Source organism: Limulus polyphemus, unplaced genomic scaffold (assembly GCF_000517525.1).
Source record: "Limulus polyphemus unplaced genomic scaffold, Limulus_polyphemus-2.1.2 Scaffold41, whole genome shotgun sequence".
Lineage (NCBI taxonomy): Eukaryota > Metazoa > Arthropoda > Merostomata > Xiphosura > Limulidae > Limulus > Limulus polyphemus.
In genome coordinates this window covers 1,513,446-1,534,408 of record NW_013665651.1, presented here as the reverse complement: position 1 = coordinate 1,534,408, position 20,963 = coordinate 1,513,446, and the positions used below count along the sequence as shown (strand labels likewise).

At 30.6% G+C, this 20,963-nt stretch overlaps 2 protein-coding genes across 4 annotated transcripts; both read left to right on the top strand.

Moving 5' to 3' along the window:
- The first annotated feature begins 6,602 nt into the window (after positions 1 to 6,602).
- LOC106461933 (putative OPA3-like protein CG13603) lies at positions 6,603 to 11,135 on the top strand. Of its 3 annotated transcripts, none has more exons than XM_013921803.2 (2): positions 6,603 to 6,865; positions 10,433 to 11,135. In XM_013921803.2, the coding sequence occupies exons 1-2, from the start codon at positions 6,724 to 6,726 to the stop codon at positions 10,885 to 10,887; spliced, it is 597 nt and encodes a 198-aa protein (XP_013777257.1). In that variant the 5' UTR covers positions 6,603 to 6,723; the 3' UTR covers positions 10,888 to 11,135. The 3 variants fall into 3 exon arrangements, with proteins under 3 accessions (XP_013777257.1, XP_022244856.1, XP_022244850.1); XM_022389148.1 differs by lacking the exon at positions 6,603 to 6,865 and adding an exon at positions 6,888 to 7,002; XM_022389142.1 differs by lacking the exon at positions 6,603 to 6,865 and adding an exon at positions 6,888 to 7,008.
- A 5,823-nt stretch (positions 11,136 to 16,958) lies between these two features.
- LOC106461923 (probable D-tyrosyl-tRNA(Tyr) deacylase 2) lies at positions 16,959 to 20,910 on the top strand. Its single transcript, XM_013921791.2, has 3 exons — positions 16,959 to 17,686; positions 18,743 to 18,812; positions 19,859 to 20,910. Exons 1-3 carry the CDS (start codon positions 17,582 to 17,584, stop codon positions 20,182 to 20,184), a joined length of 501 nt encoding a protein of 166 aa, XP_013777245.1. The 5' UTR covers positions 16,959 to 17,581; the 3' UTR covers positions 20,185 to 20,910.
- The last annotated feature ends 53 nt before the right edge of the window (positions 20,911 to 20,963 follow it).

The following is a 20,963-nucleotide window of genomic DNA, read 5'->3' as shown; positions in this document are numbered from 1 at the left end:
TTGGTAAAATGAGTGTTATTTTAAACTTAATTCTGAGTTTTTGGAAGTTTATGTTAAAACATTTATATTCCTCAATTATAAGTAATGAGAAGCAGTTGGATTTCAGTGTCAGCAGTATAAAGTAAACTGAAGTGATTGGATATGACTGGTGTGTAATTGACATTTTTCTTTCATTATGTCTTGTATAACTCACGTAAACATTCTAAGCAAATTTATTATTTTGGTCTTTATTTAGGAATTTTTAACCATTCTTTTTACTTCCCTTATTTTGTCCGTTTCAGTGATAATTGAGCTATTTATTATCTCAGAATTGTTTTTTATTAAATTATGAAAAGTAATTCATAAAAAAACGTTGTAACACAATGCACAAATGATTAAAGATTTAACAAAACTTAAAAAATGACTTGTTTCAACAGAAAAATGTAAAAGTAGAGAAAACATGCTCTCCATCCCTTGAGAATGATAAGCTTGGCCTTCCAAAACTAGTTGTTTGTTTTCTTTTAATGTCTGTTTTATTTTGTTTATTTGTTAATCATTTGTGCATTATCATTTGCTGATAAGTTATTACTGCTTTTTTATGAATTTTTGCAAAGCTTCTCTTTCTTTAAAGTAATTATTTTTAGTGAGTACTTAACTACAATTCAATACTTGTAAATAAACTGAGAAAAATTGTTACTGAAACTTTTTCCCTTGATTAATATTGTTACCATTAACATATAATTAAATAGATTTCTACGAAAGGTGTCTTTTGATATAAATTGTTCAAATTAAAAGTGATTCCTAAATAGCCGTTGTTTCACCATTGTTCAGTTAATAGTAATTAACTGTTCCAAACAAATGTCGGGGAGCACTTAACTATAATGTAAAATTATTTTTAAGTGAACTGTGTGTTCTGATTGTTTCTGTGTTTCTGCCCAGAAACCATAATTACTGTATTAAATTTCTATCACACACATATATATAAAATATGGTCAAATCATATAAAGCTTGGAAGAAACTAATATCAGCAGATTATGCTTAAAAACAACTTATAGGCCAAACATATAAAACAAAGTAAGAATCCAGAAAGGGGTTAAACTGAGAAAAATCATATTAATTAATATGAAATCCATGTAAATACCAGTTCTCTACAAAAGTCCAAGTTCAACTACTGACAAATAATACAACTTTAAGATGACACATTCATTATTACAGTTGTAAGGTCATAGTATCACAAAAACTTCTTATTGCAAGTACTCATCAATCCTATAGGTCAGTGGTTCCCAACCTTTTCACCACCAAGGACCCCTTTATTATTATTTTTTTATGGAACCCATGTTTTTGAAAGATTCCATATACCTAACAAACTGTTTTTATTAACTAATTATTAACTCGTTTTCCTATTTTTCACTATCAAATAAAAGACATATATAACTGAGTGTGCAATTAACGAAACAGCAGTATTAAAAACTTGTTTAATGATATGGTATTACCTTTGCAGACCCCAGGTTGGCAATCACTGCTCTAGATTGTCCATTACTAGAAAGTATTAGAAGGATAACCCTATAGCTAAGTTGTTAAAGCATTTGCCTAGTGTGCGAGAGGTGCTGTATTTGATCCTAGGCTCGGGAAATACAAAAAACTTAGATTACTGTAGGAAAACTGGTGCCCAACTTGGAATATTTGTTATCAATTGTAATTGTAGAGTCTTAATTTCTGGTAGAAGTTATTACATAATTAGTGAAGAATGCGATAGTTTGACTTAAAAGAAAAGTGCATTACTTAACCCTTATTTCAGTTTGTAGAGCATTTGCCTGGTGTGTGTGAGGCCTTGGGTTTGAGTTTTAGCCAAGTAATAATAAACTGAAATTTCCAAACGTGGTTTCTAGTTATTCCACATTGACCTCTTACATTATATTCACAGAACTATATCGTTTTGCCTTATAATTCAAACATAGATTTATTGACCTTTGATCGAAGTATTTCACCCCCCCCCCCAAAGTTGCATTGCTTAGATATTTTATATGCCATGAACTTATGTAATAAGATGTTTTCTGTTGATAATCTGTATGTATACGACAAGGCTACTAAGGCTATTTTCTGTCGTCCTGAATTTTGAATTACTGACCAGAAGGAAAGCAGCACTCTACTATCCTCAACAAGTGATTGACTGCCACTCATATAATGCATCCACAACTTAAAGTGCGAGGAATTTTTTGTGGTATCTTATGGGTTAGAACATCACTCAACAGTTGCGAAATCCAGAACTCTGCCACAGGGCCAACCCATCCCTCTATTAAAAAACAGTTTAAACACAACTGTTAAAACCACAGTCAGAAGGCTGGAAAATGTTTTGTTTATTTGAAAAATTATGGGATATGTTTTGAAATTATCCCTTGTAGTTTCAGCATTTGGGGGGGGGGGGCGGTGCATTATGTAGATAAGCGTCAAATATTGAGGTGTGGTAGTATTTGAATAAGTTCTAAGTTGTTTAATCACTTCAGATGTGGCCAGGTGGTTAGGGCACTCGACTCGCAATCTGAGAATCGGGGGTTCGAATCCTCGTCCCACCAAACATGCTCGCCCTTTCAGCCGTGGGGGCGTTATAATGTGACGGTCAATTCCACTATTCGTTGGTAAAAGAGTAGCCCAAGAGTTGGCGGTGCGTGGTGATGTCCAGCTGCCTTCCCTCTAGTCTTACACTGCTAAATTAGGGACGGCTTGCGCGAAATTCACAACAAACAAACTTCAGAAGCCTTGTGCCAGTTGGTTTAAATAATTTTCATTTTACGTTTTTTTTTTCAGTAATAATATTGTAAAAATGTCAAAACCTTTCATAGAATTATAATTTACAAGAAATCCTATTAGTTTTCAAACACATTAAAATAACTTTTTATAATAATTTCATTTGCATAGGAAAAAAATATGTTTGTTCGAAACAGTGCAAGAGAAAATTTAAACGTCCGCCATCTTGTTTCTGTTGACCTCATTGCATACCTGATATTGATGTAAAAATATGTTAAGCATGTCAATGAGACACTACTTGAATAATAACGCTGATAATGACAATCTTGCCAGACCACATTTTTTCACATCTACTTTTTATGGGTGATCAAAATTTACATATTAAAAAACAAATCAATAGATTGATGAAAAAAACTTCAAACCCCAGATTCAATTCAGGCTTATCCCTAAACCTAATTTCCAAATTAAGAATTTCTTTCAACGTAAGGACAGATTGACGACACTCCTTTCCTCGTGGGTCATGCACAAATACACTTGTAATGACTTTTGTAAAGTGTTTAAATACACTGATAATCTGATGTCCAACAGATGAGCTAAAATACTCACAAAATGCAGGTTAAGTACTGTTAAGTGACGAATAAAATGAACATGGACAGCAAAGAAAAGAAAGCAAATAAAATTATGTTTCTAGTTGCGACTGCAACTGCCTACTTTGGTCAAAAACTTTCCACGCATGCCTGCACAAGACAAGTACTGGGGATTAATGCTATACCAGACTTTTAAGATAGTCAAAATGATACCATAATTCATAGATTACACAAGTCAACGACTATTACAAATGACGTTTTCAAGAGAGATAACCCACAAATTGTACAAGTATCTGTATCACCTTTGAGATTGGCTTACCTCACTCACTCCAGGGAGTGGATATACGTAAGAACAAACTTCTATGAGATAGTAGTTGTCATATGTAACACTTATGTTTAAGATCTTTGGCATCTGGTTTACAAAGATGACATAACTAAATACAAAACACCTACATGAAAAGTTATAAAAAATACCTGTATGTACCTTGACACTGACATGGTGAAATCATCAGTTATCTCAACAGTAACAATCGTTTGACCAGTTTCAAAAACAAAAAGTATATGAGTATTAAGTAGCTACCAAATATAAATGGCCTTAACCCCTGTCCCTCAGCAGTTTGATCACATGAAAAAAAAACTCAGATTACAACTAGGGATGGGTGATTATATATACATATATGTACACACACACACTTCACATATTAATTTTTTGGGAGGAAAACATATTTTTGCACCCCAGTATTTTCAGCTTTTAAATAGGATTTGGCCCATTAATAAATGACAAATTACTTTCTCAACTTTATACGACATATCGTACTGATACGACGAATGTGGCGTTTATATTATACTAATATACTTATACGAATATGTATAAGATCATTGCATTCTTTCATTATGTAGCTGATTGTAGTTCCGGTAAAATGTAGTAGTTTTCAAAGCTTTGACTGTTTTAATTTTCGTAAAACATTAAGAATGAGACTGGAAATGAGCGAGTGCTTTCCCTATTCGAATACCACCTGCCATACATGATACAATGTTCAGATTTATTAGCAAGGGTAAATTTGGTAAGGTAATTAATGAATTTATTTCAAACTTATTAAGTGTTTAGTTAAATCAGCATATGTTTTTGAGATTTTTAATCGTATGGGTGTCGGCCAGTAGTAGTATATGAATTCATAATTTACCTGTCCCCTGCTGGGACAGCGGTAAGTCTGAGGATTTATAACGCTAAAATCAGGGAATCGATTCCTCTCGGTGGACACAGCAGATAGCTCGATGTGGCATTTCTATAACATAAACACACATAATTTATCAGAATCTGATGTCCTTGGTCTGCATTCCTTGTTGTAGCGCAATGACTATCTACGAAACCGTCAAAGACGTAATGTTGCAGTTTAATTTGGAGATCACTAGATTTAAAATATTTTGTGTAAATTGTGCCTCGATATACTAAGATGAGCAAACTAGAATCATTATTCTTCTGAAAGAAGATGAACAACGCGTGATCAGAACACTTTTTATGCATCGTTGAAATCTCTCTGTACAAGACACCGTCCCCCTCTGTGCCACTAATGCACAATTTTCTGCAACTGGTCTGAGATTTGATAAACTCACTGAATTTCTTAAAAGCGCTACCCATTACTAAAGGAGATGGCTCAAGCACACGTCCTCAGACTCATGACCAGCTAGATTTACTGCCAAATGCCAAGAATGAAGAAGAAGTTAAAGGTCTTCCAGAAACTCTGAATGTCATTAAACAAGATTCAAATTATCCCAAATCACGTGAAAACGGCCTGTTGAGTCACTTCGATGAATTTCAGACTTTCTGATGTTTATGAAACTGGCATATATCATTGGCCTGGAATTGCTTTGAGTTTGGGCAGATTTACATTCATTTTTTCTGTTTTTTATCTATAATCTTTCCAAGTCTGAGTGAATGTATCATCCTGTCGCACTAGCTCATTTCAGCTAATGCAGTGTCTCACCAGCTGAAGACCTTTGCTATATATGGCATCATTCCACTACGAAGTGCCTTGCTCAAATGATTCCATATGGTGAAAGTATTCAGCTGGTGAAACATTGCTTTGGCTGAAATGAGCTATTGCGACAGGATGATACATTCACACTTTATATATACAGTATAAATGTATTTACCTTACTGTTCACTTTAAATTAAAATTAATGTTTTGATCAGAGCAAATTTTGTAGTAAGGGCTCAGAACTGAGCTCCATAAATAATTGAAATATAATTCAATACTACTAAAACTTGAGCAATAAACAAACATAAGTGACGGCATATAATATACAAAATACTGATTGTAATGTTTAAAATAAACATAAAGTAATGACAAACATATTTTGTTGTTGTTAAATGGCTAAGCAAATATTCATGAAAGAATTAGCTATAAGAACATGTTAATGAAAAATTACAAAATAATGGTTTAAATGAAATGACTTAAATTGCTGTTGTAAAAGTGGCATAGTTGCAAAATATGTTTTTCAATGAAACATCCAATTTTTGACTAATTTTTTTATTTTTATTTTAGTCGTGGGCCCGAGGCAATTGCACACATTTGTTAACCCCTGGCTTTGACTGCATACTCTAATACTCCCCCACTGTCAAATACTTTATTTTACTTCTTTGATTTGCTAACCTAAGCTGTATTGATGACCCTTAGTTAAGCAGAGGTGTAAGTGACAGCAGAGAGGGCGGCGAAACAAAGAATGTATTATTTTCAATCTTTCCTTTGGTGAAAATAAAAGAAGTCTGTAATGTCAACTTCGTGATTTGTATGTGTTTATCCCATTTTATTTCTCATTTCTGCTGAATGTTTTTAAGTTTCACGTTATAAAATATAATTCGGATTTTACTTCGTTTGTCCTAATATGTCGCAATACATTATTTTTTTTCAAATTTCGCTGATGGTGAACTTAGTATATTCCGAACTGTTCGACTCATGCAAATAAAATGCTTTTTTAAAGTTTTAATCTGTGGCGTAGTGCTAAGTTTTATGGTGCCGGAGCTCTGCCAAAATTTGTCAGACGTATGACGTCACCGTAATGGTATAGATTTCAAAGGCTAATTTCATTTTTTAAGTCTATTTTAAATAAAGAAAATAACCTCAGTACTATTTATTTGAGTCTTCTTACATTAAAGCCAAATTGAATACACATATAGAAGCGACAGAAAACACGCAACTCGTGTTTGCCTTTATTAGTAGATTTCGTTTTTCTTCTTACAAATCTATCTCCCAGACATTGTTTAGTTTTTTGTTAAAGGGGTCGCTAAGAGCAACCGGTGTCTTTAATACGATCTACCACAAAGAGTTGTTATCTTAGGCCTCACCTGGATACAGTAATAGTACTACTTCTAATAATTACAATCCTTCTAATATGAGAGAAAGTCATTAAAATGGCAGTTGGTGCTTTTCCAATTGCAAAATTGGGTCTTTTGGCATTGCGGCAAATAGCAAAACCGTTAGCAAGTCGAATCAAATCCAGAGCAAAGCGAAGCTATTTTTTCCGTACCTATATATGTATGCCACCCGCACAATGTAAGTGATGATTTCATTACAAGAGTAACTTTTGGGCTTAGGCCTTCGAGAATATTGTTTTGCTAGACATTCAGAAAAGGCAGTTTTAAAAATGGTTGATAAATGTTATGCTTCTCGCGATTTTCAGTACACAGGAAGTATAAGTTAATAATTTATTTTCATATTTATACAGATTTACTTCTAACTTTGTAAAGTAGCACTAGTAGTAGTAATTAATAATACTAATGGTGATGAACTATAATTTTAATGTAATTTATTAGAGTGGTAAAGAACTTATTACCAATAATATTAGTAATTAAAAAATTAACCATGCATGCCAAGTTCAGGTTTTGCTTATAAAATAAAGTAATCAAATTATCTATGCTATTAAGTCGGACAACATCAATAAATATTCACTTATACCAGAAAAATATGTAACCAACCAATCAATTTTGAGCTTGTATTTTTCCATTCCAGTATTTAAACTTCAACTATTAAGTTAAGAGTGAATGTACAGTATAACTATAAGTGGTAAAACATACTAGTTTGCACCAAAACTTTTATTAAAAATTGAAAAGTTAAGGATTGTTGATTTATTGTACAAGTATTTCAAGAATTAGACTGAACATTTTCTTGTTATTTGTATCATTTGGAAATTTCATTATTATGCCTAAAACTTGAAACTGAAAGGTAAATTAGAAATTATTTAATAGTAAAAAACCTTTTGGCCCATTAAGAACGTTTTGACTCCAAACCACTCTAAACAAGCAGAAAATTAATCACTAAATTTAGTTCTGGTCTTACAAATATTCATTTAACCATTTATTTGAACTCCTGAAAGTTTTCAATCTCTATCACTTCAAATGGCAGATTCTTACACAGGTTTATCACTCAATTGTAGAAATAAAACTGCCTCAGTTGAAAATGTATGTGAGTTGTGACCTTTCCAAATGTTAAATTTTTTTATTACTGCCTTGAGAATTTAGAATGAAAAGAACCGAAGCATCAGTTGTATCAATTCCCTTAGTAATTTTGAAAGTTCATTTAAATCATTTCTTCTCTTGTCTTTCAAGATAACAATTTGAGAGATCTTGACTTATCTTCATAAGACAACATACCTATCTCCAGAATGATATTAGTAGTCCTCTTCTGAGTTATTTTTAACAACTCATTGTCTTTACTAAAATAATGGTCCAAAATTACACATAATACTTCATATTAGGTCTAAATAATGATTAATACAAGACCATGACTTCCTTAGATTTGTAGCTTTATCACCTGCAAAATGATACTGTCTCAAACGTTTAAGATTTGTTATAAACAATGCTCCAAGATTTTTTCCTCATCCAATCAGCCATTTTTGAGTATGTTTAATTTTCCATCCCATTGTTCAAACTTCAAGTTAAAGTGGATACACAGTAAATAGTAAAATATACAAGGTTTGTGTTTTGCAATAAATAAGACTGGATTTTACATCATTCTTACTAATGTATCTTAATATACCATGTTTTTTAGATATTTTGCTGATGATGGAGTAAGTGTATTCTGTGATATTTGACTTGTATAAGATAAATGCTAAACAAAGGTAACTTATTTTTGGAATAATCAGAATAATATAATATATTGGACAACAAATTAATAAGTGATTAACAAATTACTGGCAAACTAGAATTAAAAGTGAAATTCATTGTTTATTTAATTCAGAAATAATCCACATACACAACCATACACTTATGATTAAATGCTTTCTGCCATGTGTTTTCCTAATTAACTAACTGATACATGTCTCTCTGTACAAATCGTAGTATCTTTGTTATAAACAACCATATTTAAACAAACTTAACCAATTTCACAACAATGTTTCCGTGAATGTAAACAGGAATATTAACTCTCCCAGCACAAATTCCCTCAACTATATCATATGTAACATCAGTCCAGGTAGACTGAATTCCATTAATAACCACTTTTTACTTTCACCCACCCTACCAACCTTTAATCCATGTAACCAACTTTTCTTGTACTTGAACTGAGGTAATTTTTTTCCCAATAATTTGATGTTGCAGATTATCAAAAGCTTCCTGCACCCTCATCCAAATGAAAAATTAGTAAGGTAGTATTTTTTCATACTAAAGTATATATATATTTATATATATATATATACTAATATCAGGAGGGACTTTAACAAAATTCTTAAATTTATAAAATCTCAAAGTGAGCAGTAAATTTTTTATAAAGAAAAAAAGTGCATTTATCACTGGAATTGTGGCTCTTTGTTTTAAAAAAGTAAGTATGAAATATTCAAATATCCAAGTCTTAATTAAAACATTTTTATCAAACAAGTCCTGGTATTCATGAAATCACAACTACAATGACAAGTGCTAAACATAGATAGCTTATTTTTGGAATAATTGGAGAAACCTTACTATTGAACAACAAAATAAGTGATCAACAAATTATTGGCAAACTAGTAATGATAGTGAAATTTATTGTTTGTTTAATGCAAAAAATCATACACTTAGACTTGACTCACAAATTCAAATCCCTACGAGGTTTCCATCTGGGCTGGTCACCCAAGTGTAAAAATTCTTGGCTTAAAAAAATACTGGCTGACCCCAAACTAGTTGGAATTAAGGGCGTTATGGCAAAAACGAAGAAAAAATCATATGTTTAGCTGTAATATGAAATTTTATTGCAGTTTCCTTCCTGATACATCACACCTAGCTTGGAAGAGTTTACAGCAATATTATGGGTGTCAAAAATTAGTTTTTATCAGGATATTTACCCTGTATGATTTTGTGGAGATTTTTTTTCCCCTATTCATTTCATCGAGACATGTCTAAAAAAACATTTGCAGTTAACTTGTTTTTATAACAGTTTTTAGGGCAATTGGTCTTCCAATATTTCACCAGTTGTTGGCATTTAAACAGTAAGTTGTATCTTAGATCAAGTATGTCTGGTTGGTAGATGTGAAATCTGTCCCTAAAACTACTCCCATATGTGTTCAATGGGACTGAAGTCCAAATAAAATGATGGTCAGTGCATTCTCACAATAGTTACCACTCAAGGTAGCCTTTGACAGTGTGTGCATAATGGGAATGATCAATCTTGTTCTTCAAAATGAAATAAAATCCAATGGTGCCACCAAAAAACCTAAAAATGGTTGCTAAGATATTATCCTTATAAATCATAGCACTTAGAGCAAATTTCTAAAGATAAACAGATCAGTACATCCATCAGAGCAGATGCCTCCCTGTAATATTAAAGAGGCATTTATGAATCTGCCCGGTTATGTTTCCATGATGTTGATTTAGTGTGTTTATTGATCATTCATAAATGTGTTTAATCAGCTTTATGTATACATACATACATATACTGGTCATAAGGTTCCACTTTCTTTTTATATTCATTCTGCAATTCATTGTAAATATATTAGGTAAGTTCAGACATGTATAGTTTAGACTAACAGAAGTGTTAACACAATCCAGTAGAGGCTTGAATTGCACAAAATGATATCACAATATTATATTGTGTATACATATGTATTTATTTATTTACATACATTCCTTCTCTCCTTTTTTTTTATTTTAGTGTATCATTGGATGGAAGTAAATGTGAAGATGAGGATGTTAAATCTTGGAAAGCCTTCAGAAGTGCCAAAACTAAATGAAAACATGGCCATTGATCTTGGAGCTGAATTACTGGGGGAAGCAATTATTTTTTTCATTGCTGCAGCATCTATTACTGCAGAGTACATCAGGTCTTCATTAAAGGAAAAAGATAAAGCTGTTGCAAAAGAAGAACAATTTATGAATTTAGAAAATGAAATAAATGACCTTAAATTTACTGTTGATAAACAAGAAGTGGAAATCAGACACTTAACTCGTACATACTACGCCCTGCAACAGAAGCAGTCAGAAGACAAGCAACTTGAAAACAAATCTTTTAGTTGTACATCAGAAAACATTGTAGGATCAGATGAAAGTAGGGGAATACTTCAACATGCAATAGATCATGCTATTGAATCTATAAAAGGAAAAATATAGTCTTTTTCTAGCATTAGTAAAACTTCAAGTTATTTTAAGGGTCTGTTAATAGGTAGATTCATGTTTCAAGTAAAGCTGTAATGCAAATCAGGTATGCAGCACATGTAATCTGATCTTTTGTAGCTTTAACATGACCATGACACTGAAAATGAAATACTTAATTAAATTTATTGTTTGATTAATTGTTTTGAATAAGTAAATGATGTAATGATTTGAAGCTGTATGATATTAAAGTTTTCATCGAATGAGAGAACTGTATATTGTTTATTGTAAGTAACATAAATTGAAAAAATTAGTTTAACTGCTTTCAACACTTAAAGTGTACTTTTTTTGTGTGCAACATTTTGGACATAGGCCCACTTTTGAGTAGTAGAACATAAAATGTTAAGCTAATACAATAGTATTTGCAAATGAACATTTTCTGTCTGAATTAGGCCAATGAATGAAATGTTGCACAACAAAAAATATATTCTTAAGGTTGTCAAAAGCACTGAAATTGGTTATCTTTGTTTCTTATTATTTACAAAGACTACCAGTATTACAAGAGAACTATCATCTTTAAATTGAATTATAGTATTTGTGTGTTAATTTTAATTAGTTAATTATATTAGAAGAAATTTTGGTGAAAATGCCATCTTTTGTGTAAGCACACATCTTAATGTTTGATGTGTGAATGTGTGCTTTTTTTTCCATCTTTAAGATACATGTAGCTGTATTTGAGATCAGTTTTTATGCCAAAGAATTTTTCTTCATCAGTATTTGCCCATTTCAGTTTATGAAAAATATTTATCACTAAATCTTTTCTTTGAGATTTGACTTAAATTTATTGTTCATGAAACAACAAAACGTAGCCATTTATCAATCAAAAAGACAGTTTTTAATATTCATAAGCACAAACAAATATTAGTGTACAAAATACATCGTCATTGTATAATAATGTAATGAATGCTAGCATTTTATATGTACGTTTTGTGTACTAATTTCCAATAAAAATTAAACTGTTATTTTTGAAACCATTAAGTTAAGCTATTACAGTTTTTTATTTCAGATGTCATTCATTTTCCATTTCTCTGAAAGATGTAAAGACAACCTGTTGGCAATTAATGTCTGATAACAAAGCTTGGCATTAAGGAAAGGAAATGTATGATGTAGGTGATTGCTCAGGGAGTCAAATTTTGGGTGGCTTCAGTGTGAGCAGGGGCACAGCCTTAACTTCTGCTAGTGGCACCAGTTAATCTATCACCGGCCCCGTGATAACCTAGCCAGATATGTAGAATTTAATGAAGTATAAGTTTTAAAGCTATAAACAGGTAACAGACAAGCACCAAAAACATTTTACTTAATTTCCCAGGATATTTTTTTCATTACCATAAATACTTCAAATTTTGTACAAATACCTTGTACGTGTTCTGTAATTAACATAAGTAAGTAACCCTCTTGTTATACAAATGGTTATGCAACATGTTATTGACTTAGAAAAAGAGGAATAATACTTATGCTGCTGTTTAATTTTATATTACATGAAATTTAATGACAAAATTTGGATATGTGACAATGTAATTATTATTCAAGTATTATTTAAAATTATAAGAAAAAATGTTAATAGTGCATGAATGAAAAAAGATTTATTGTGAAGTTTATATTACAATAAAATTAAAGAAACAAACTCATCAATTTTAGTAACATAGACTTTTTTGTCTCTATGGTATATAATTTATTTTGGTCCGTACGTGAAATTCATTTAATATCTGTTACCATGAAAGGCATTTCAGTTTTTTTATCCATACTGGTACTTTATTGTTATTATTTTTTCTTTTAATTAAATTGTTTCATAAATGGCTATTCAAATTCTTCATATTATAGGAATTCAATGCCCAAAAATAGATCTTATTGTATGATTTATCATTATACACATGTAATTATTTTCATATAGTGAAATAATTAAATGGAATACTTTATATGTTGATAGCCAATCAACCAAAAAGTATTTAGTACATCATAATGTTGAAGTCAGATATAAAAAAATAGGCAAAACCTAAGTAAATATCAATGGAGATAAGATGCATGTAATTTATATATATATATATATTTCCAATTGCTGTCTATGTAGTTGTTGTTTTAGCTCAAACTATACAATGGGCTATCTGTACTCTATAATGTAGGAAACTGATGCCCATATTTAAGCACTGTAAGTCTGTTAACTTACTGTGGGGGAACCCAACTGTTGGAGAGCTCAGCATGGCCCAATAGTTAGTGTGCTGGACTGTGTATCCAAAGATTCATGTCATGTTGATACAAAATGTATTCTACACTTTAGGGCTGTGGATGCATTATAAGAGTCATGGTAAAACCTTACTATTTAATTACAGTAGTTCAGTGGTTTATGTTGACTAGCTATCCATCTTCTAGTCACTCACTTCAAAATTAGGGTCAGCTATCATAGTCTTGGATTACAAAAGTTAGTAAAATATTTACCAATGTGTCAACAAAATCTATCTTCTTGCTATATTCTCGCATATACTGATAAACTTAAGGTAAGAGTAGTATGATAATAGAAGGAAGAATGTCAGAAAATGTGATGTAAGAGTTAAAACTTAATTTCCTAACCTTACTGAGTGAAAGGTAAGAGAACGAATGTGACTTAAAACATATTGAAAAATTTTAACTGATAATCATATACTTATACATTTACATATAAGCATATACTGATAATCTTAAGGTAAGAGTAGTATGATAATAGAAGGAAGAATGTCAGAAAATGTGATGTAAGAGTTAAAACTTAATTTCCTAACTTTACTGAGTGAAAGGTAAGAGACCGAATGTGACTTAAAACATACTGAAAAATTTTAACACAATTTAAAACAAAATAAGAAATAATGTTTTGTTTACAACACAAATAAGAGCTGACAAGAATGCAAGACTGGATAGCACTACTCTTAAACTGTTAAGAGATTTTATCAGAATGAATTAAGGATAAAACAGAGTTAACTATTATATAGAAACCACAACAGGGTTACTTCTTCCAGAGTTGCACTAGTCACTCACATCACATGGTCATTTCATAAGATAAACTAGGTAGAACTCGTTCTTTATATAATTCTAAACTGTACGCAGTTGATCTTACTAGAGAACTTGAATATAATAAATCAAATATTTCTCCAGTAACAACTTCTGTGAGAGAGTTCAACAACACTGAAAGGGAATGACCTGTGGCAATGTATAACTGAGACACTAAGTTAGTTATTTTCCAGAATTGTTATACATGTTAACCTCATCATGATTAATGTGCACACTTCAGGTACCCACAGATTTCAAAATGCAAGTAAAAAATATAATTATTGTGTTATGTACCATTTATTTAGTGTATTTCACAAAGAAAAATTTTTAAATGTTCTAATTTTCATTTCTTTGCAGGTCTAAGGATTCTAACCTGTGAACAATGCACTTGTTGATAAAAAAAATTCTAATCCATGCCTAGTATAGGATTACATTTTTTAAGGAACTATCATCCTTTGGAAAGGTATTGATTATTGTAGTGTTTTTCTTGTCCTTTTCCCTCTATGTCAGTGGTTTTATTACTATGTTCATGCATTACCATTCTTTATGATGCCACAGTGTGTGGTATGAACAATTATTTAATGCTCAGCCTTGAAAATAGCTACAGTCATTGGCTAAAATTGATTGGATAGTATAAATTCTACTTTATGTACATCAGTATAGTGTAAGTAAAGTGGTTTTAGTAATTTGGAGTTTGTCCAAATACCAGCTATCTGCTGTACCTGTAAAGGGCAAAGAAAGGATCCTCATCCAAAGTTTACAACACTTTGAAACAGATTACAGACCTGGGAATAATCTTGTAGTTTTTTCTTGTGTTAATTTCATTCATGATAATGATTTTAATCACTAGAAACTAATTATTTATTAAAATTCGATGACGAGGATGTCTGATGATGACAAAACCTTGTCGAAACGTTATACATTTGCTGTTATGTTAAACTTATATTAAAGTTTTTCTTCATTACCCATTCAAGCCGTATCCAGCCATTATTATAATTTATTAATTTTTATCCTATGTTTCTTCTGCTAATCTGCTGCCATCTTAGGGGAAGTTCTGAGAAGGGCTATTTCTGTGGTGGTAGTGGCCAGGATTCAGTTCTGGGTTTTCATTGTAGAGAGGCTGGTGTGGATAAAAAGTAGATAGTAATAAAAAAAGTGGAAATTAATTAGTAATTTGACTTAGGTGATCCTAAAAGCTACTAACCAAGACAGTGATTGGTATCCTACCACTACAATTTTACTGTGAGTAACTATATGAATGATCTATGATAAGACATCAAATAAATTTTAGTTAAATTTAGCAAGTATGGTATAGTGATGGCAAATTAGTTTTACTGTAAATATTTTTAAGTAATTGCAGTCACACAACATATACAAATAAATGAACATAGTACTTATTCAAAATAAATGATATTTATTAGATATAAATTGAACTCAACCAATAATACTGCTTGAAAAAATCACAGTAATAACTGACAAAGATAATGATGACACCACTTTGAAAGGTAATGTCATTGGTCACTGATAAGATTTTGTCAGTTTTGCTGTAACATGATAAATAAAATATGTTATATTTAAAATGTCGAAAATATGTACTAATCCTTTTATTCAGGTAAAGATTGAATACATCATGGCTAGAAACGCATATTAATTTGAACTTGTGTCTGACCCCTGGGAATTGTTATAACGCGTCTCAGAAACTTGTACACATTTTTATGCGTTAAGGTTTATTTTACTTCCCCTATAAATATTATTTGGAATTTTCAGTGACGTATGCAGCGTTGGAATCTAGTATACCGCAATTCAACATTTTGTCTGCGTTTGGAATGGTAGACCACAATTCCCTTTGTTCTTCCTTTGGGAATATATTGGAAAATACCTCTCCCCATTCCCACAAGTTGTGAAAAACAGCAGGCTAGTTTGGTAAATTCACAAACCATAGCGTAAATAATTATTGATTATTTGTGTTTGATTTTAATTTATTTCTGTGTTTATTTTAGTTTCTGCATAATATTTCTGGAATCTGCGTTTTGGAAATACTTTCAAATTTACCAGCTGGTTATCAGCGGACATACGTAAGTTTACGAATTTAGATCGCAAAAATACAGAGTTTGGTTCCCGGCTGTGGACAGAGTGCAGATTGCTCATTATGTACCTTCTCGCTAAAACACACACACACACACACACACATACAGTGTAGTATCACACATCGAAAAAGATTCCATTCACAGTAAGGTAACAGTATTCCTAATAAAACTTAGTGATCCATTTTGACAATGAAAAGTTAAGCGCAAACTTTACTTGAACCATCGGCAAATGATCACTAATATTTTTTGTCCCGATAACTTTTACAAATTAATGTGTACTTTGGTTTAGGTTCAGTTAACATGGAAAAGTTAATACTAATAATAATACAAAAAAAAAACAATAAAAAAAAACAGATAACAATATTAAAATTGTATAGAAACCGAATTGGCGGTTTTGCTAATCGCAAGTATTTTAAATATCTGTTTCCTAAAAAATAAAAACAAGAAGTAACTTAGAATTCCAGATCCATATATTATGCCATATTAAACATAATTCGAATAGAAGTTTTTTTTATTCATCAGTTTTATATGCGAGCCCTAAAGAGTGGAATGCGAACACTTTATTCTCTGCCTTTAACAAAAGACAAAATAATGGCCATAGTATACATATTAGTACTGTCTCAGCACTCTTTATGCATAATAGTGTTCGATATCTTTATATTTAAACATAATGACAAATACAGAAAATTAAAATTTCGAAACTTCTACTACGGTCAGATATATTGTGAAAACGGGCTGCTACGCAAATGTAAGTTTTAAATAATTTTTTGTAAACTTTTGTTGTGATATATTCTGAAATTAGTTATTTTGTAATACACATAGACATAACGATTATTTTTTTAAACCTCGTTTATATATATATATATCCGTTTTACTTGTAAATAATGGCGATCTAAATTCATATGTGATAGATGGCGCTAAAATTACTTTAGTATAAACGTAATTAAGAATGACATCTACATTTAGTATTGGAGTTTTTAATTGCTTTTTGAAAACTTATATTATGTAAAAAACAAAAACGGTTTTGTTGTACTTGTTACCCGCTATTAATTTACTAGATTAAGTACTTTACATTGTATTACCTTAAGAAATACTTTGTCTTGTGAAGTTATTGATGCTAATACAACTTGCAAATCTTAAGAAATAGTAATTGTAAAGTAATACTACTAATACCATAGTACTAGTAGTATTACAGATTAGAGTATAAAGTAGTACCGCCGTCGTATATGACACTCTTCCTATGTTAATCTCTTAAAAGTGAAAAACCACATTCACACAGTTTTATTTTTACGGAATATTACATTTACATTAGTTATCTCAGCTTGTCTTCTACTTTCTCGTACTAGTGTTGCAATGAATGAGTATGTAGATGCCCGATGTAAATGAGACATTGGTCAATGATTATTTCAAACTTTGCACTAGTTGTTTGATTCAGTGATTATTATTTATTTGCTAGCTCTGCACATCCTTTTCTTGTGTGTATCACTTTCTGTCCCGTGTTTTGACAATCCGAAATTCTAAATATAATTGTAAAAACAAAACGAAAGCTGATGGAATCTGTAACAAAAGTCAGGGTTGTCATTCAGCAATGTTTAAAAGCTAAACTAGAAGTGAAGCCTTCTGACAAAGATAGAAATGGGAGTGAATATGTGGAGGTATGAGTAGAGCATTCTAAACTTAAACCACAGATTGTTGTTAAATATTTGTGTTAAAAATTGCATCAAAAAATTATCACTGACATCAGTGGGTAATAAACAACATAGGCTAATTGAAAATTGGAATATAAAAGCTATTAACATAGAGACATTCAAATTCTCCATGGATGTCACTTGAGGTTCTGTTTAACTTTGTAACTAAAACATTTTAGCATGAATATATAACCATTGTGTTTGAATATCTCAGAATTATGTTTTTGATATTTGTGAGCATTTACATTTTAAACTAAGCTTAATGTAGTATATGTTTTTTTTATTTTGAAAAATTAAAAGTTTCATTTTTGAATAACCATATTTTGAGCTTTCTAAGTAAAAAGAAACAAGTGAAATAAACTATGTATTCTTATTGCTTGTGAATTTAGTATGAGATTATTTAGATACGTTATACAGATGTAACTGGTCTATGGTGATTTGATATATACATATATGAAGTAGAAGTTAGACACTAATTTCTCTTTTTTACTTTATTATAAATGCTAAGACAATAACTTTTTTGTTTAACAGTGAAGTAGTTGTGACTAAAGTTTACGTTATTTTAAGCATAAACAAAAGGTTTTTTATATATCAGATGTTTGTGGAAAACAAACTTAGGAGATTTGTTTTTAAAGTTTTTAGTTATATTTGGAAAATTACATATTTTGCTTTGTTAGTAATACGTACTAATGTTTTTCTGCTTACAGAGTACTCATTATGTATGTAATTTGTAGAAAATTAATGGCCTGGTGGTATACCTTATAACAAAAGCTTTAGCTTTTCAGTACTGAGTATATTTTTGGTAAATAAAAGTTTTATAATTATCTTTATTGGAAATTAAAATTCTGGTTTTAAATTTAGGCAATATTAGAATAATAATTATGATGAAGAGCATTTATAAAAATATTTTTCAGTGTATGGTGTAATTGTTTTTGAATAAATATACAGACCAATATTCTCTATGTAAAAACTTAGGATAGCATAGGTGTTAAGGTATACTTTTTTTTCTTTCTTCCTTCTAAGATTGGGCAGGGAATGGTGATTTTCATTTGTTTCAAGCAGAATGCATCTGAAGATATCTTGGACAAGATTGGTGTGATATTCTTTTTGTACTTGTCTTTTTTTTAAGTATTAATTTCAGAATTATTATTTCTTCTTTTCATTCGTGACAGCTTAACATAGAGAGTATACCAATATACTGTGTCCAAGGAACAATGTAGTAAATATATAGAAAAGTGGGCTTGTTTACAGTAAATGTCATTTTCTGCACTGTTGTAAAAATATTTTTGGGGTTCATATCCACAACCTGGACTTGAGGTTAGTTACAAGTCTTAACAACTAGTAAAGCAAAGTTACCAGTAACATTATTACTCATTAGACTATAAAATAGTACTACAGTTCCTCTGCTACTTTAATTTCAGTCTCTCGTAAGTGAAAAACCATATTCACACACAATTTTTATTCTTATATGAAATTATACAGAAATATATTGATATTCTGGTGTTACTAAAGCATGCAGTCTGCAAAGATATTTACACCATAGCATGTGGTCTACATAGATACTATCATAATCATCATCATCACCATTTTAAAGATTCACTAAAACATAATTTCTTACTAAATAATTTATACGTATCCATGTTTTTGTTCAGCAAATAATAACTTAATAAGTTGTGTGTTCCAAAAGAGTACCTTAAATTTAGGTTATAGTTGTGCTAGTTTTGATTGTTGGAACTTATTTCATTCCGATTATATTTGTCTCAAAAACGTTATGTAATGTTATTTTGTACTTTATTAGTTTAAAAGCATTATTTATAATAAATGCCACCAATTGCAAATAAACGAAAGTTAAAATGGGGATGATGATAGTATCTCTGTAGACCACACGTTATAGTAGCACCAATATTCTTCCTACTTTTGTATTATGTTGTTAATTTAAAAAAAAGTAATAATATTCTGAAGGATAGTTATTTGAAGATATTTGTTTCTCCAAAAAGAAAACTATGTTTTGAAATATAATATTTAAAGTAACAGTTACAATTTGTCCTAAACTTACAAAACAAAGGTTGATTTTTGCAAGATTTATGTATATTTAAATTAATGGTGTTTTTAATTTATACATGTATATTTCTTTTTCAGTAAAAAGTGTCTTGGGAGTCAAGTTGTGTGAATCAAAATCAGGAAAACTTGTTTCAATTTTAGAGCTTCCTGGTGATATGTTAATTATACCACAAGCCTGCCTTGGTGGAAAGATGAAAGGGAAAGCAGTCCAATATCATGGTCTTATTGAGAAAGATAATGGAGTCAAGCTTTATCATTCTTTTGTTGAACTGTGCCAGCATATGGTTTCAAACAATCCAAAATCCATTGAAATGGGAACAGTTGTGAAAAATGGTATATATGGAAACAGACAGGTCCTATGTATGGACACCAATGGACCTTTTACTCATGTGTTTGATTTTTAATGAAAAACGAGTTAAGTGCTTTATTAAATAAATTGATATTTCCAACAAAATTTCATTTTACATTGCGAGTTTGTGTGCATGGAATCATATATACAGGTGTGAACAATGTCTTGTGTCTCTTAGTTTGTTTTAAATACAAGTTATTTGTGCATTGTAATGCTGTGATGTGAAAAAAACAACTTAAGTAACACTTTATAAGAATAGACAATGAAAATAATCATAATGTCTATTATAAATTAGGTTCTCTTTATTCGTTAAAGGACATTTCTGTTTAACATTGTTTGAGCAAAAACTATTGAAAAGTTTTGTTTTAACCTATGATTACCATTAACTATTAGGCCTAGATAGGTGCATCTTGCATTGAATTTAGAAAATTAACTTGTAGTTACTTAAAAATTGCCACTTTAGAGTTGAAAGTTAATAAAAAAAATGTTGTTTATACATAATTCTTTTATTTCAGCATGCTCTGAACAAAGACATTTGTGTTTGTGAATTTCCCAACTGTTTTCTAAGCGTAACATGGCAGGTACTCTTAGTTCCCAAGGAGGAAATAATAACAGTTTAGAACAAAATAATGCTAATTTGACCTTTTAACATTAGTACATGTGTAATTTTTATTGATTTTTAGTCAATTGTTGTTTCCAAACCACCATTGTTATGGTGTGATTAATTGCATACATTTCAGGTTTTATAAGTCATATACATATAAAAATATAATGAAAGTTATTTTTCTGTTTTTTCAATTGTACAAGCCAATATGGCTTCCAGTTCAGCAAATT